The following is a 17483-nucleotide window of genomic DNA, read 5'->3' as shown; positions in this document are numbered from 1 at the left end:
CTGCCAGCAGTAAGGTAAGTCATGGAAAGGCAGGGATGTCTGTTTCACGAGTGGCATGAATGGGCATGATAGGAATAGCAGATTTCCCTAAGAAATCTTTCAACACCTGGAACAGGACTCCTATTTTTCCCAGACTTTGTGAGGATTTTTAAAAAGTACCTTAATGGGCTTGGCTGCTTTCCTGATACATCGTGGGCAGCTCTGGAACAGTTTAAAATGACAATAGCATCCCCTGTACATAATGGGATCTTCTTCTTTATTTATAAGTGAGTTTGCAATCGAAGCCCAGCAGGAAGCTTATTGGCATAAACAGATTGGGCAATGAAGCCATTTCATTTTAACTGCTCCTGCACTCCTTTTCTGTCAATAGGGGAGTTGAAATTCTCCCTCAATTCTACCAGAACTATTTAAGCCTTCTCTCCCTCTTTTCCAACAAACTAACTTCTGGGTCAATTGTACCTTTCAAGACAGTAAGTTTTCAAGAAGTTTGGATTCAAGTAAATAGATTTCAGTGTGAATAGAGAATGGCAAAGACAGACTCAAAAGGCTGAATGGTCTATGAACATCCTGTGTACCCGAGAAAAAAGATTTTAAAAATCTTATATTGTAAATAATATGCGATCATATATTTTCTGGTTGAATTATAATTATTTTTTCAGTAACTGTCAACCTTACAATGGAAATCTTTATCATAATAAAGATAAATTGGGTTAACCTAAAAGTAGTGATCATTTTGACATTATTCCATTTCTGCACCTTACAGGTTCTATCCCTGGGAGCTGACGTTTTACCAGAGTACAAGCTTCAAACTCCTCGCATCCACAAGCTCACCATCCTACACTATAGTCCTTTCAAGGCTGTGTGGGACTGGCTAATTCTGCTACTAGTAATTTATACAGCAATCTTCACTCCCTATTCTGCAGCCTTTTTACTTAATGACAGGGAGGAGCAAAAGAGAAGAGAGTGTGGATACTCCTGCAGCCCATTGAATGTTGTAGATTTAATAGTGGATATTATGTTCATTATTGATATTCTAATAAACTTCAGAACAACATATGTAAATCAAAATGAAGAAGTGGTTAGTCATCCAGCAAAAATTGCAATTCACTACTTCAAAGGCTGGTTCCTCATTGACATGGTTGCTGCTATACCTTTTGACCTGCTGATTTTTGGATCTGGGTCAGATGAAGTAAGTCTTATCTACTACAATTAGCTTCATATTTATAGAAAATAATATTCTAAAAGCATCAGAATGTTTAGAATTTCAAGATGAAGGGTAAAAAGTATTTTCGTTGTCTGAGATTGGCTTAACTTTTCCACTCAGTAAAATATCTAAATTTACTATTCACTGTGAACAGGAGGAAACGTGTGGTGTTATTTGCTGGTGTTACAAGTAAAGTTTGTGAAATCAGAAACCTAGCTATATTATATTTTATGTCCTAATAGATGGGTTGGCATGTATTATTCAAAGTAACTTTTAACTTAATCAGGTAGGTTCCATGTTCAAGAAAAAAAAAAATTTTTTTCTAGACTGGCATAAGAAAGTACCAAATTTACCACTTGAAGTTCAATTCAAAAGTAAAATGGTGCTAGCTGCGGATGGTTTATATCAAGAATTTAGATGTAAATGGATTTAAATCTGCTGTTAAATGTTTCAAATCTGTGACCCCTGCAGCTTGGTTTAATATGTCAGCAGCTACAATCCTAAGGATGGAGTAGTGATGAGCACCAGAGTTTCTGAGGGCAGAATTGATCTTAATTCAAAGGTCTCCAGAATTAACTTTACCAAGCTAAAGAACCTTAAAGTTAAAGTTACAATCCGACATAAAATTCAAGCGAACTTGAAACTCCCCTTTGTCTCCACGAACTTGGAGAAATTTTTGAATACAAATAATATCCAAATTTGTTGGAACATTGGACACGTTCCCAGGATTAGGTATGTGCTCAGCATTAGACTGCAGTAAATGAATAAGTGTTTGCTGTATAAATGCGATTAATGTTTACTACTGTGATCTACTTGAGTGATGGAATCAGGCTTAAAAACTGAATGCCCAACTTCTGTTCCAATGTCCTGGATGCTTTGGAATTTTCCAACTGTAGTTACAGCTACAGGTGAGCACTGACTTGTTCACCATCCTGTTGAACTAAGCCACTTGTTGGAGTTTTGTCCTTCTTTTATTGTCATAGTATTGATATGGCTCATCTAGCTAACTTTGGTAAATGGTGATCCCAAGAGGTTGATGTGAGGAACTTCATGATGGTGGTGACTGTAAAAGTTGTCAGCCCAAATATCATTACTAGCTTCTTGCACGTTGCCGAGGAATGCTCTCTTGAATGCATGATAATGAGTGCTAAAATTATGAAGAATTATCATTGGGGAAATAGCTGAATATTGTTAGGCTAGGGATGTTTTACTTAAAAAAAAAACTCCTGATGCGATGTCCTATGTGATGATTGGTCTTCAACAACCATAATGAACTTCCTTTGCATCAAGTATGATTCCAACCACTGGAGATATTTCTTCCTGATGTATATAGATTTCAATGTTGGCACAGTTTCTTAGTGACATACAAGCTGAATGCTGCTTTGACCTCAAGACAGGTCATTATCATTTCTCCTCTGTTATTCACCTATTCTTCCAAAACAGGATAAAGGTTGTAACAAATTGTTTTGCCAGCTTCAATGTTTCAATTGAGCAGACTTTTATTGAGTAAATATTGTTTGATGGCAGGTTAGATGTTTACTTCTACCATTTTGCTCATAATTGCAAGAAGGCTGACAGATCAGTAATTGGTAGACCGATGGAGTTACATTGACCTTGCTTTTGGGATTGGGCATCTTCTGTTATAGTTGTATCGGAGCAACTTGGCTGTGATAAGGGGTGTGGAGGTGGTGGCAATTGATGTCTACCTTTGTTGTTTCAGAGCCCAATTGCCTTTTATTTACTGTTTACTTTTTATTGTCATTGGAATGGACAAAATTAGCCCAATTAGAATTAGATTTTATTGTCATGTCTATTCAATATAGGAATTCAAGAGTACAGTGAAAAGTGTATAAAGTCACCATTCTCTGGTGCCATCTTAGTTACAGCACCAGAATTCTTTTCTTAAAAAGGGGAAGAAATAAAAGAAACAGAACCAAAAGGAGAAAAAAAAAATGCCCAGATCTTAAGGAAAGGAAAACATTCAGATGTTCTTAAAGTGCTGTCTCAAAAAAGGTGTATGGAATGCTCGGCCGTCTGCGGGTCTCACATTGATTACCAGGAGTAGCCACATTCCTGCTGCTGCTGCCAACTCAGGGGCTGGGAGGAGTTTTGTCATACAGCTGCCACCCCCTCTGATTGCAAGGAGGAGTTTTGCCACCATTGCTGCTGCTGACCTGATTGTCAGGAGGAGTCACAAGCTTGCTGCTGCTGCTGCCTCTGATCACCAGGAGGTTGCTACCATTGCGCGCATGGCGCACTCTTGTTGCCATGCCAGTGACAACGACCCCACCACAAAAGGCTTCCCTCTCCTAACAAATGCATTCTTATCATGCAAAAACAACTTGCAAGGCTCAGCAGCACTTTGAAATCTGTACCTCGCAAAGATTTACCACCATCATTGAGTTCCTTTACTTCAGTTTTCTACATGTCCCAGGTTGAAACTATTTGTCTTCTAGAAAATTCATTTGGTTGATTATAACCTCCTTTTATGCCTGCAGCACTCTCATCCTGCTACTGCTTCAGCAGTTCTCTATCTCCAGTCTGGGCCCAGCTGCTGGTCCTCTTGCCAGACTCAGCCTCTGGGCCTCCTGCTAGCCATAGCCTCTATCCTGCCCCCCAGCTGCCGGTGTCGGGCACCCCATGTTCCTTACCTTTAAGCCTGGCCCCTTCCTCCACAACAGCTTTCACCATCATAGCCCCACTCAACCCGCACCAGGGTGGGATTTCAGGAGGAAGTGGAGTAGGATTGCAATTATGGTCATTTTGGCTGATAGTTACAAGCATTTCAGCCAGTCTCCCGATTGCAGTCTCTGCAGTTCGGCTTTACATCCTACCGACTCTCCAATCTGAAGCAGGTATCTTGCAAACATCCACGGTCAACTTCAAAGTTAACGTCCATACATGGTATCCCCACAGAAAATAACGATTGAGATTTTCCAATGTCACTCCAGAATCATTTACCTAATATTTAAATGTTCTCTCCGAAATATGGAGCAACATTCCTGCAATACCAAGGAATGACCTACCAAGTGAAAGCAAGCTAGAGGTACTCTGTTGTAAGACTCCTTTTTGGAAACTGATAGGCGGGGGTATTAGGCTTCAATGTCTCCTGTCAAGATGGGATCAGCTAGGTGCAAACAATGACTGCAGATGCTGGAAACCAGATTCTGGATTAGAGCGGTGCTGGAAAAGCACAGCAGTTCAGACAGCATCCAAGGAGCCGGAAAATCAACATTTCGGGCAAAAGCCCTTCATCAGGAATACCTGATGAAGGGCTTTTGCCTAAAACATTGATTTTCCTGCTCCTTGGATGCTGTCTGAACTGCTGTGCTTTTCCAGCACCATTCTAATCCAGAAAGATGGGATCAGCTAACCAGTGCTGAGTGATTTTGCAGGTGTATGCCAAAGTGGCACTCGTATAAATGCAGAATGAAATGCACTTCTATAATGCTTTTCATTTTTCTTTCAATGTGGATGATCAAACTGACTAATTTATCTAAGTGAAAGTGGTGAATGGCAGAGAAAGGTGGTGCCTCTGGAGGAAGAGGGAAAATTCCTGCTCAACATTTTGGGATTGGATGAGCCTGTGTAGTACTTGGAACACAATGTGTAGAGCTGCATCTAGAATTTACCAGTTGATTTGAAATGAACACTGCAGCTTAGCTTGTTAATTTTGCAATGTGATGGATTTTCTTGCCATTTCGGTGGACGGGTTTCAGCAACAATATCAATTGTTCACCATCTTGGTTGGTATGAGTGTCATTTGTGCTGTTTAGCCAAATTTTAATTTACATATCGAGTGCAAATAATCCATATAACATCACTGTCAGAGGAGTGGATGAAGACACTTGCTTTGCAGCATTGTTGCTGGTCCCTAACTCTGGTCTCCTCAAATGTTGTGGTTGCTTGTTGACAGAGACTTATACATCTGGATCTATCCAGCAATGCTTTTTTTCCCAATGTAGTGGGAACTACTTTCAATCTCAGCAATGGGCTTTTAGCACATCTTTGTATTTCAATTTGGGGCATCCTATGGTGCAGGTTCCTGTACTCAGCAGGATGTAGAATATCACTGTGCTGAATTCCTCCATGCTAACCATATTTATGACTGAGGAATGCTGATGTGCCTCATCAGCTATCTTCCTTGTTACCAATGCAATCAACAAAGGCTACATAATGTTTCAGTTCTGATTGCCATCTATGTTTTTAGTCACGCACTCATGTAAAACAAAAAGAAAATTGGACAGTACAGCACAGGAATAGGCCCTTCAGCCCACCATGTCTGTTCAGACTATGATACCATTTTAAACTAATCCCATTTGTTGTACATGGTCCATATCCCTCCATTGTCTGCACGTTTATATGTCTGTGTAAATCCCTTTTAAACATTGCTGTTGTATCTACTTGTACCATCTCCACTGGCAGCATGTTCCAGGATTCTTCCGCCTTCTGTGTAAAAAACCAGTGATGCATATCTCTTTTAAACTTATCCCCTCTCATCTTAAACCTATGCCCACTACTAAATGATATTTCCATCCTGAAAAAAAAGACTCCAGATATCCACTCTAAAACAAACGTTTTATACAGCCGCAACATAACTTGTGGACTTTTATACTCAATGTCCTGACTGATGAAGGTAAGCATGCCATACAGTGTCTTTAACACTTTATCTATTAATGTTGTCATTTTCAGGGAGTTATGGAGTTGCACCCCAAGATCTCTCTGTACATTAATGCTCCTAAGGGTCTTATCATTTACTGTATACTTTCCTCTTATATTTAATCTCCCAAAATACATCACCTCACACCTGTCTGAATTAAGCTCCATTTCTCCACGCATCTTTCCAACTGATCTATATCCCGCTGCATCCTTTGACAACCTTCCTCTCAATCCACAATTCCACCAGTTTTCATGTTGTCTGCAAGCTTACTAAGCAGACCATCTAAATCATTTATATATATTACAAACAAGGTCTCAGCACTGATCCTTATGGAATATCATTAATCACAGACCTCCAGTCAGGAAAACACCCCTCCACAACTATCTGCTGTCTTCTCTGACTCAAGCCAATTTTGTAACACTGTGACTTTGACTCTAAGACTCTATGACTCTTTCAGAATGGAAACAAACCCTTTGATCCAACTCATTCATGCCAATCAGGTATTTCAAACGTAACTAGTCCCATTTGCCTGCATTTGGTCCATATCCCACTAAACTTTTCCTGTTCATGTACCTGTCCAAAGTTTCCCCTCAGGTACCTTTAAAGCCTTTCCTTTGTCACCTAAAATCTATACTGTCTAGTTTTGGACTCCCCTACCTTTGGAAAAAGACAATTTTATAAACCTCTATAAGGTCGCCCTCAGTGTCCGACGTTATAACAACAGACAAATCTAATATACTTAAATTGGAAACAATAACTGAAAGCTTTTTTCATAAGTTTCTCTCTATGAAACGTTACTCTTGACCAAGAACCTAACTTCAAATGTTTTGCTGTTGCACAAGTCAAAGCATTTTGCTTTCATGCACTGACTCATTTAATTTTCTGGAGCTGATGGAAAAGGGTCAATCTTGGCATTGAAAATATTCACATCATTTCAATGGGACATGAGGAACAACACAATCAAACTCATAGTTTTAAAGTTGGAAGATTGGGATTGTTAATCCCACCTCAGGGTTTTGGAGTTTAGGTGAAGAAGCTCCTAATTTGATCGACAATCACAAATGCAAGTTATTTGGCCCTCTCCCATCACTAAACCATTTTGTGGCTCTCCAATGGTAACTGTCATGATCTCTTCCTTGAAAGATAACACTCATTGCATTCATGTTGAAGTGCTTTAAAGCTCTCCATTCCTATAATATTGCTGTGATATAAGCAGTCAAAGACATAATTGGATTACAAATTATACAATAATTATGATATAAATGAGAACAAGTTAATGTTTAGACATTTGGAATGCTCTAAATTTCAACATTTCAACTATGCGCTAAAGTTCCTCCAAACTCAAAAACTACTGCCCCTTTGTTTTTCCCCTAACTTTCAGTGTTTTACTTAAAAATACAATTAATTTCACAGAAGTTCTTCATTTCACTTCCAAAGATACTCGGTGCCAACAGTTTTGTTTGTTCATCCTTAATGATGTTCTTTTACCAAATGGGAGTAATGACTGAATGCAGCAATTAACTAAGCTTTGAAGTCTCTGGAAAAGACGAGATAAGGTCTGTTCTTTCCTAGTGATCAGTGCCCAGCCAACCTGGATGCAAGTATTTAAAAGTATAAATACAGGTTCATCTGTATACTGAACCTGTGAGCAAATGAGGAAGAATGTCCAGTAACAGGTAGCATTTTGCTTCAGTACATTAATCTTCTGCACCAGCCTACCATGGGGCACCTTGTCAAATGCTTTAGGAAAATCCAGACAGACAACATCCTCTGCTTTACCCTCATAAAGCATCTTTGTCACTTCCTAAAAAACTCAATCAAATTTGTGAAGCAAGGACTCCGCGCACAAAGCCATGCTGACTTTGTATTAAATCCATTCTTTACCAAATGTGAGGAAATCCTGTTCCTAAGAATCTACTCCAATAATTTCCCTTCCACCGATGCACACTCAAAGATCTTTACATTAGATGTGTATCTACAGGTCGGGATGGACTGCATCCTCTTCAATCTGCAAAGCTTGTAAATGCTAAGAATAGAAAGAGATTTAAATAGACTTTTTAAATAGAATAGAGTTTTCCATGTGATGATGGAATTGTGCCACCTTTCTTCCAATATTCGTGTTCATGTCAGAGGAAATTATTCACGTACTAAAAAATGAGGCCTCATGGTGCGGTGTGCTGACTCTGAACTAGAAGCTTCATGTACAAGTGCCATTTTCTGACTTGTTGACCAAGGAAAATGCTTTCATAATTCAGCCAAACAGGTTAACTAGCATCTTGTAAATCCTTCCAAATATGCCAATGGGAAGTGGCTCGAGCAAGAAAGAGTAACATGTAACACAGTATGTTGTCATGGCAACTCAAGCTTTTGTGGGGGGTGGGATTGCTGGTTAAATCAGTTGACTGAATTGCTAATGGGGGTCAGATTGCTGTCAACACATAGGGTTTAATCCCCATTGTGACTGAGGTAGGACAAGGCGGCAGATCCTGAAACTATTTTTTGGTGGAGTTCATTCAGCCGAAGATCAGAGAACACAAAATGACTCCTCACCAAAGCTGCATCCCACCAGTGTGGTGAAATAATGTGAGGTGGAAGGGTTCAGTGAAAGAAATTTTCTATTGTTTATCTTTTATTTACTTAGGGAAAGTTTGCACTCAGTCTTTGGTGTGCTAAACTGACATATCTAAACTAAATTGTGTTGAAGTGACAACCATATTGAACTATGAAACTTTAACATGAAACCTTTTCTTAATGGCTTTGGAATTCCTTTTCAAAAGTTGATAAGACTCTTCACTTACCATCACCACAATTTTTAAAGTGTTTTTGTGAAGTTCATGAACTGTCTCAGAGATTTCTTTTTGGTATGTGGTGAAAGAGACTCTCCATAAAAAGCTGGCTCTGTCAGCTCAACTTCAGGCTGTTCATGTGACTCAAATCTTTTCATTCTGAACCTCACAAGAGAATACTATAACAGTCCACAATAGTTTGTGTGAGCATTCAATGCTTTGACAGTCTTATTTGCCAGCTGTGCTTCGAAAGGGCAGTAATATAAAATTAATATTACTTGCTGTGAAGAACAAATGGATATTTATTTTGGTCAATTTAAGTCTAAACCTCCAGCAGATATCATTTTGACAGCAATAAACTGTTGTTAACTCACCAATGAATTTGACATTTTAGTTACAATTCAAGTTAAAAATATTGATTTTCTATAAACGGAATGTTCTTTCTGTGAATATTAGAGGTTAGCACTTTAAAAGGTACCACAAATAGAATTAATGTACAACTTGAGATATACTCAGAAATCACGCACATTTTCCACATTAATACCCAGAACTTTGACATTGCAGTGAGTGACATGTCTCTTAAGACTAGCCAGAGAGCAGAGATTTTGATTTATACCTCTCCAGAGTGATTGCCAGTCATAATGTGCAGCCATTTTAAGAAAGCACAGAAGCGGGGCAAAGTTTATCCATTGCATGGGAGGGAAAATCAGAGGCTGCAATTTCTCATGTGCACCCAACCAATTGGTTATTTACTCATGCTAACTGAAATCTGAACAGTGGATATATGCTTTCCAAAGATGTGCAGGTTAAGCGAATTGGCCATGCTAAATTGCCCACAGTGTTAGGTGCATTAGTCAGAGGGAAATGAGTCTGGGTGGGTTACTCTTTGGAGGGTCAGTGTGGGCCAAATGGCCTGTTCCACATTGTAGGGAATCTAATCCGTAGGGAATCTAATCTAATCTTAAACTGAAAAAGGCCAGAGAGCAAGTAAAAATTCTGCAAATCTTGCAATATTATATAAAAGATTTAAAGATAAAGAAGTGTATTCCCAATCATTTTGTAGCTACTGTTACACATTGGAACTGTAGTTATAGGTGGCTTCTACCCAGCCATCTAGATGATGACAGTTCCGAACATCAATCATCAAACACAGAGCATTTAAATGATGACTCTAGATCCCCCATTGCTCCTCCAGATCTCCATCTTGGACACCACTAACTAACATGTCAGAACATGCTTCGTGGGCAAAAGGCACATGCAGACAATCAACTGATGTTGGCATCAGACATATACCAGCCTCTCTGCATCATTTGACCCACTTCCATGCTGCATTTTAGAGTGCACCAGCAGCTCTCATTGCCAGGGCACTTTGCACATAGAGTTAGATACCCATGTCATGGTATACCTCAGAGCTCCTCATTGATCTCGTAGTACACACTCAATTTGCACTGCCTGGTTGCTCACAACTTCTCTGCCATGCCACGTCATGCCCTCTTTGCCACACCTTGCCTCTTTATGTTTCTCCCCCTCAGCCAGCGCTTAAAGGTAAATAGTTTTTCTGTGTTGGTATGCTGGTACAAAGCCATGCAGCTTCTCATAGTTGTCAATAGTGATCAGTTAAGAGGGTGAACATGTTTCTGTATATCATTATATTATTGCCAATCTCACTCTTCCACATGTGCCAGCAGCATATGCAGCTTGTCCTCCAACCAAATCATAGCTCAAAGTCTAACAGGAGTAGTCCTCAGTTAAGTCAAAGGAGATACCCTTCAGTCTGAGGTTCTGTTACAGTAAGTCAAAAGCAGCCTCTGATATCAGTCCAGGGGTTTGGGTACAATCAGTTGGTTGCTTAGGACAGCCAGAGTCAGGAATCATCTGCAGTTTGGAGAGTGGGCCAGTGGAACCTGTCCAGGGAGTCATCATTTGGGGAGCTATGCAAAGATCAGTCAGAAGACTGAACAGCTGTCTATCCAATTTGGCCAAGGGGGCAAGCCATAGTTAGTCCTGGGAGTTCATCCAGTAAAATGCAAGAGGGGATTAGAAGGAAGCTCAGCTGTGGAGTTTGAAGGCAGTATGTAGGATGCAGAGGGAATTCGGATTGTGAAGGGAAGCAACTCAATATTTAAGGGGGTGGAGAAAGATGAAAAAGCATGGGAGGGAAAAGGGTAAGGTAGGAAACAGGGTCAGTAATAGTCAGCATGACCCTGGCTTTGATGGCTATATCTTGAAACAATATGGCTATGGCTCAGAGGATAAAGTGTGGAGATAAACGCCGAAATAAATTATTTGGATGGGAACATCAAAACTAATGAGGATGATGGGGAAGGCTACAGAGAATACTGTGGTGGGGGTTAACCCAGAGTGAGATGCTAATAATGGAACTCACTGTGTTTCTTTCATGAAAATATCCACTGCTCAAAATGGACAAAAATGGCTGTCACCATAGCTCTTTCTGAGAGGGAGGGGGCTCCACCTTCGTGCAATATGAGTTTCTTCAAAGGACAATCACAGTAATCAGACAGCGGAGGAAAGACTCATCTTAGCATTAAATGTTACATGTGAATCTTAGGCGTTGACCTGTGTGTGAAGCCCAGATATTGGTCATAAATACTTTTGACCACATTGTGCAGCATCAGGAGTCAATCCCACTAACGTCTGTGATGCACAAGTAATATATTGCGCTCTGGAAAGATTGGCCCTGATTGCCAAAGTAGCAGGCATTTTCTAACATCCGCTGGCCAGCACACCTAAGACCATATTGTGTTTTGCTATTCTGCACATTCAATCCTGTAGATGCAGCTATAAAATCATGTGCTCACATAGCTGACCAACAGTGAATATATGAATGTGGAAACATTTTCACAATGCAGTTATCACCCCGTACCACCTATGTGCCCTCAGAAGGTCATCGTTCTTTCCTTTCCATTTTTACTCCATGTGGTCTCAGAATCCACAGCTAGAATAGAGGGAATCTGCCCTACCATTGACCCTACTGGCCTTAAAGGTTTGATCAGGTGACCATAGGGCATTTATGTCTTGAGGACCTATACATGCTGAGCGTGTCCTGGCCAAATGCAGATGCACAGTGCTCAGCTTGAATTCCTGCTAGCCTGAAGGCGGCAGCAGAGTGGAAGTGGAAGTCCTAGCAATCTCTGGATTGTCCTGTGAGGAGATTTCTGAGGGGCCTGTATGTGTTTCCTCCTCCATCTGGGTCCCTCTTCTCCATATGATTTGCTGTTGGAATGACTAAGTTGATGGAATGCTAATCCATGTAAATATCCAGCAAGCATTGGATATGTTGGACCTGGGTCTGAATAGCAGCTGCAAACCTGTCTGTGAAGGCAGCTAGATGTTCACATGCCACTAACAGAGTTGATGGATTCCCTCAAATTTGAGTCAATTTTCCTAGTCCCTGTGACAAAGCTGCCTGCTACTCATCCATTTGCTTATAATTCCAATTACATTCAAAATTGCTGACATCATGACACCCTCACTTGTCTGGAGATGTGCAGTTGCTTTGCTTCCTTCTGCCTTCTGAGTGCCAGTGACCTAGGGCATTTCTTCCTTTACCAGTTGCAGAGATGTAACAGGAATGTGCTCACTATCATGTGCGCCTGAATTTAATCTAGCTAACACAGTCAGCGAGGTAGCTGAGAGCACAGGAAGTAGCAATGGACAATGCTTCTTTCTTAGTTGCCAGAACATGGAGATTTCAGCATTACTACATGGATGGTCACAGTCCTAATTGGCTAAGTCCAGAATCCTTTCCTTGAAGGGAGAAAAGATCTGAATGTTTTGCATCCTACCATCTGTCTTGGCTTTCTCTGCCCTCTTTTGGGCTGATTTCTCCTGGGAGTGAAACAATGGAAGGATTGAGTGGGATGAAGGTGGCTAGCTAAACTATTAGTGCTGGTCCAGGTGGGGGAAAGGTGATGAGGTGTCCGGAGTAAATGAGTAGGAACTGCAGTTGCAAAATAGGTTTTGTAAAGTTGGGATGTTTTGATGCATGAGAGTAAAAGATAAACGGTGTTGCATGTGATAGTGAGAATGGTGAACAATGAGCCTTGGTGAGAGGTGGGGGACAATAGCAGAGATAGAGTGAGTGCATGGTAACAGAAAGAGTAAGAACATATCCTCACAGAGCAGAAACATTATTGACCTTCTTACAGTATTGCTGAGAATTCCTCAGGACCATAGATATGAAGCAGACTCAGGTAGCATCCTCAGACCAGGCTAGAAGGGTCAGGTGTCATGGCCTCCTCTGCCAATTGGATATAAAAGACTGTTCTCTTCTGCACCACCTCATCCACCAGGACCTCCAGATTCCTATAGGAAATTTCCCTGTGTCTGATATGCCTGTGCCAATGATAGGAATCTTGCAGCGTAGCTCAGACTGCCAGCACTTGACCAGGTGGACAACTGCATTTTACAATACTGCACATGTTTCTGCCTGCATTAAGTAGGGATGATATGATGAGTGAAACCCCACTGAAGTGTGGTGCATAGCTAATAGGTGAATGTGGGAAGATGACATGAGATATCTTGTTTGGTCGCACGGAGTAAAATCTTTCATGAAACTTGTCAAAATCAGCACTGAGAATTCTGGTAAAATTCAACCCTTAGTCACTGAGAAAGTAAACCTTAAATCTTTGCACTTCTAGTAAAAGAAAGCATTATTTTATATTAATCTGATAATGTAACTCACAATATCATATTATAAGCTTCTGAATGTTGTCTGTAGATCCCCTGGCTCACCAAGATGAGTGCACATCATTTAGTCTGCCTGTAATGAAACTGAATCGATTAGTTACACTAAATAGTCGGAGGTACCATGCTTTTGGATGGCAACCCACCATCTAAAACATCGACAGGGAATGTAATGCAAACAATATCGACAGCCCACAGTCATTGAACTCTCCATAGATCATTGAAAAGCTAGAGGCAGGTGTTTGACTTTTCAGTTATCAGTCCCTCTTGAATTCTTTCTCATGTTGATTATGCAACACTTACTGAAAGGATTTATCTCAAGAAAGAATTATGTACTTAAAAAGTTCAGAGAATCAGTTGTGATATGTATAATATTGTACTTAATTAAATGTGGATGAATTGAACATAACTCTTTTTGCCAAGAAAAATTGTGATAAAATTGTGAAATTCATACACATAAAACTTTATTTTTATTCTTTCATGAGATGTTAACTTTATTGGCAAGGCCAGTATTTGTTGCCCATCCTTAATTGTCCTTGAGAAGGTGCTAGTCATCCAGCAATTTGAACCATTGTAGTCTGTGTCATACATGGGCATGAACAACACTATTTAGGAAGGGAGTTCCAGGATACTAACCTCGTGACAGTGAAGGAATGCCGAGTCAGGATAATATGCAAGGGTACTTCTACTGTTGGTGTTTTCATGCATATGAGCACTTTTCCTTCTAGGAGGGAGGTGTTATTGGTTTGGACGATTCAGTTGAAAGAGCCTGTGGGAATGTTAGCAGTGTGTCTGGCAGATGGTGCATTCTATGCCACTGTGCATCAGTGATTGAAGGAGTGACTGATTAAGATGGTGGATGGGGTGCCAAACAAACAGTTTGCATTTTCCTGGTTTCTGTTGAGCTTCTTGAGCATTCCATCATATTCATTACTTGGGCCTTGTAGATGGACTCTTGTAGCCACAGTATTTGTAAGGCTAAATCAATTATATTTCTAGTTAATGGTAAGACACATGCCCCCCATCCCACCCCACCCCACCATCGAGGGAAAATGGTTATATGATCTCATGTTGGAGGTAATCATTACCTGGCATGTTTGTTATTTGAAACTTATAAGCCCTTCTGAATTCTGTAAAACCAGCAAAGAGATATTTTTGTTTAATTATTACTGCAAGAATTTTAACTCCACACATACTAAACTCAAAATATAACACATTCAAACAGTACCGAATATTTCCTATTTTATTTTTAAGGCAAAGGAGCAAGAATGTTACTCCTTGCCCCTGAAGAATTCTATCCATCATGGAAATTTTTTTTAACACGGATTAGATGTGCTCTTCTCAAGCAAAAGGTGAGAAAAGCAGCTTTTCAGTGCACATCTATGGGTACACTGAATAACTGACAGCTCCAAAATAATGTGCACAATAAGCATGAAGACACGTGAAACTAATCTTGCCAGATGATGATTGGGGCAAATGACAATCCTGCATAATGTGAAAATATGCCAGATGTAAACAGAATGATCAGATTGTGAATTCAATCAATGTGCAACACTGCTTTGATGCCAGTGGCGCCATTTTGAAGCTCAACAATCCAACTAATACCCTCTTTTAAACTCACCACTGTGCAATGGTGCCATTAGTTCTGTTTAAAAGAATTATTAACTGTTTAGTTGCTAGTTGATTTCCACAATCCCCACATCTCCAACCCATGCAATCATTATATTGTCCTCTCCTGATGCAAAGAGCCAATGCATTAGCATTGCCCAGATGCAGAACCAATGAAATGATCAGGATGCATGTATAGCAGTCAATAGGTAGAAATTAGTTCCTGCAAACCCTCTGCATGTTTCTGAAGATTATCCAAAACCAAAGGGGTATGAAAGCAAGTAACAAAATACATGAAAGTGAAACACAAACTGAGAAGGATGAAGAAATTTAAGCAGTGAAACAATTACACAGTGCAGAATAACTTTAATGGGTTTTAAAGGCAATGACGATATCAAGGTAAATTAGTTTGAGAAAGATACCTGAATGACAGAGGTTTGAATAATGGACCTCCAAAGGAGCAACAAGGAAACATGATCAGATAAGTGAAAGGTACAGTCAAAAAATGCCGAGTATTGCTCAAGTGAGGCCTGGAGGGACTCAAGATCAGTTACACGTTTGCAAGTTCATTAACTGAAATAGGAACCCAGTGGAATTCAACAAGAACGATGGTGGTGGGAGAAGACACTTACACAAACTTCAGCCAATCTAGAGTATGATGAAGGTACTGAAACAGTGAAGAGGACATTAAAAATCCTTCCTTCCAGTGATGTAAGTTCATAGATGCTTGTACAGCATTTGGGAGAGAACAACTTAAGCAGGCAATATTAGAGTGGTGCTGGAAAAACACAGCAGGTCAGGCAGCATCTGAGGAGCAGGAAAATCAAAGTTTCAGACTTTTGTAGCACCACTCTAATCTTGACTCTAAACTCCAGCATCTGCAGGACCCACTTTTGCCTAGTTAAGCAGGCAATAGTCTAACAATAGAAAACGTAATCTTGAGTATAGAGCAAATGTGAGGCAAAAACCTCAACACAGATGGTTTCAAATATAGATCCCATGTTTCTCACTAGATTTAACCCAAGAAAGACATTTGGGCAGCTACACGAATAGGAAAGGTTTAGAGGAAAATGGCTATATGCGGGCAAATTAAACTAGTTCAATTTAGGAAACCTGGTCGGCATAGATGAAGCAAGCTGAAGGATCTGTTTCCATGCAATATGATTCTATGACTCTGTTAGATTTGGGAAGTTGAATGAAATTTCGATCAGAAAACTACAGTTTATAAATATGATGGAACATTTTTGTTTGTCAATAGATAAGCAATTGGTGATTAAGGATGTCAGCATATACGTGATGCACGTTGACAGTGCTTGCAAAAGATATGGCTGATGGGAAGTACATAATATTTATTTATGATTGTCAAGATGTATAATGCAAATGAAATGAATTTTTTTTACCTCCTTATACTGGTTTTCCTACATAGTTGCTCAGAATTATCTTTCACCTTTTCAGCAATAAATTTAACTAAGATTTTCTTTGTGAAAACGGGGTTTACTGTATTGAAAGTGTTGTGCTTCGTAACCAAAAGCTGGGGGTCAGGCAGGTTGTCTTTTAGAAAATCAATGAACATAAACATCTCATTTAGAAAAAGCTGTGATCTCTTTTCTCCTTCACTGATAATTCTACTGTTTTGACAGACAACAACACTGATTGGTCTTCTGAAGACAGCTCGCCTGCTGCGTCTGGTGAGGGTTGCCCGTAAATTAGATCGATACTCTGAATATGGGGCTGCAGTTCTGATGCTGCTCATGTGCATATTTGCCTTGATTGCACACTGGCTGGCTTGCATTTGGTACGCCATTGGGAATGTGGAGCGACCGTACCTGGTACACAAAATTGGTTGGTTGGATTCTTTAGGACAGCAAATAGAAAAACGATATAATATCAGCGATGCTAGCTCTGGACCATCCATCAAGGACAAATATGTGACAGCACTCTACTTCACTTTCAGCAGTTTGACAAGTGTTGGTTTTGGGAATGTGTCCCCTAACACTAACTCGGAGAAGATCTTTTCCATCTGCGTCATGTTGATTGGCTGTAAGTGATCTTTACTCTCTGTACTAATTTTAATACTGAAAAAATGTCAGCTTCTGAAATGTGAATATCTACGGGTGATTTAGTTCTGTAACTTTGCAGAGTTCTTTCATAAGATATGTTTTGAACTGCAAGTTTTTTAAATCTGGGATTGGTATCTGTACATGTACTGAATAAATAAGCTCTGAATTCAGAATTAAAACCCTGCCAATATTTTTAATAACGGGAAGGTAGTAGGAGATGACCTCAAAGATAATAAATCCCTTCAACTGTTATTACAGCTCAATGATGTTCTACTATTTGAAATGGCCCATGTAATGACAAGTAAATACCTGGAAATGATCTGAACCCAACCCTCTTATTGTGATCAGTTACTGGAGATATACGTATTCAGTTATTATTCAATATTTTATGTTCCTAACGACACTGTCATTTCTGGTAGCCCTGTATAAGATAACATGAGAAGAGTACATTTTAAAAG

At 39.9% G+C, this 17483-nt stretch overlaps 1 protein-coding gene across 4 annotated transcripts in view; it reads left to right on the top strand.

Moving 5' to 3' along the window:
* Window positions 1-17483, top strand: part of LOC122551638 (potassium voltage-gated channel subfamily H member 7-like) — a 461508-nt gene that overhangs the window by 365635 nt on the left and 78390 nt on the right. For 3 of the 4 annotated variants that reach the window (XM_043693876.1, XM_043693875.1, XM_043693878.1), the window contains 2 exons: window positions 764-1189; window positions 16606-17005. In XM_043693876.1, the coding sequence (XP_043549811.1) occupies window positions 764-1189; window positions 16606-17005 (826 nt within the window). The remainder of the gene's footprint in view (window positions 1-763; window positions 1190-16605; window positions 17006-17483) is intronic. The other variant, XM_043693877.1, reaches the window with a different exon arrangement.

This window comes from Chiloscyllium plagiosum, chromosome 7 (assembly GCF_004010195.1).
Source record: "Chiloscyllium plagiosum isolate BGI_BamShark_2017 chromosome 7, ASM401019v2, whole genome shotgun sequence".
Classification (NCBI taxonomy): domain Eukaryota; kingdom Metazoa; phylum Chordata; class Chondrichthyes; order Orectolobiformes; family Hemiscylliidae; genus Chiloscyllium; species Chiloscyllium plagiosum.
This window is presented reverse-complemented; position numbering and strand designations above follow the sequence as displayed.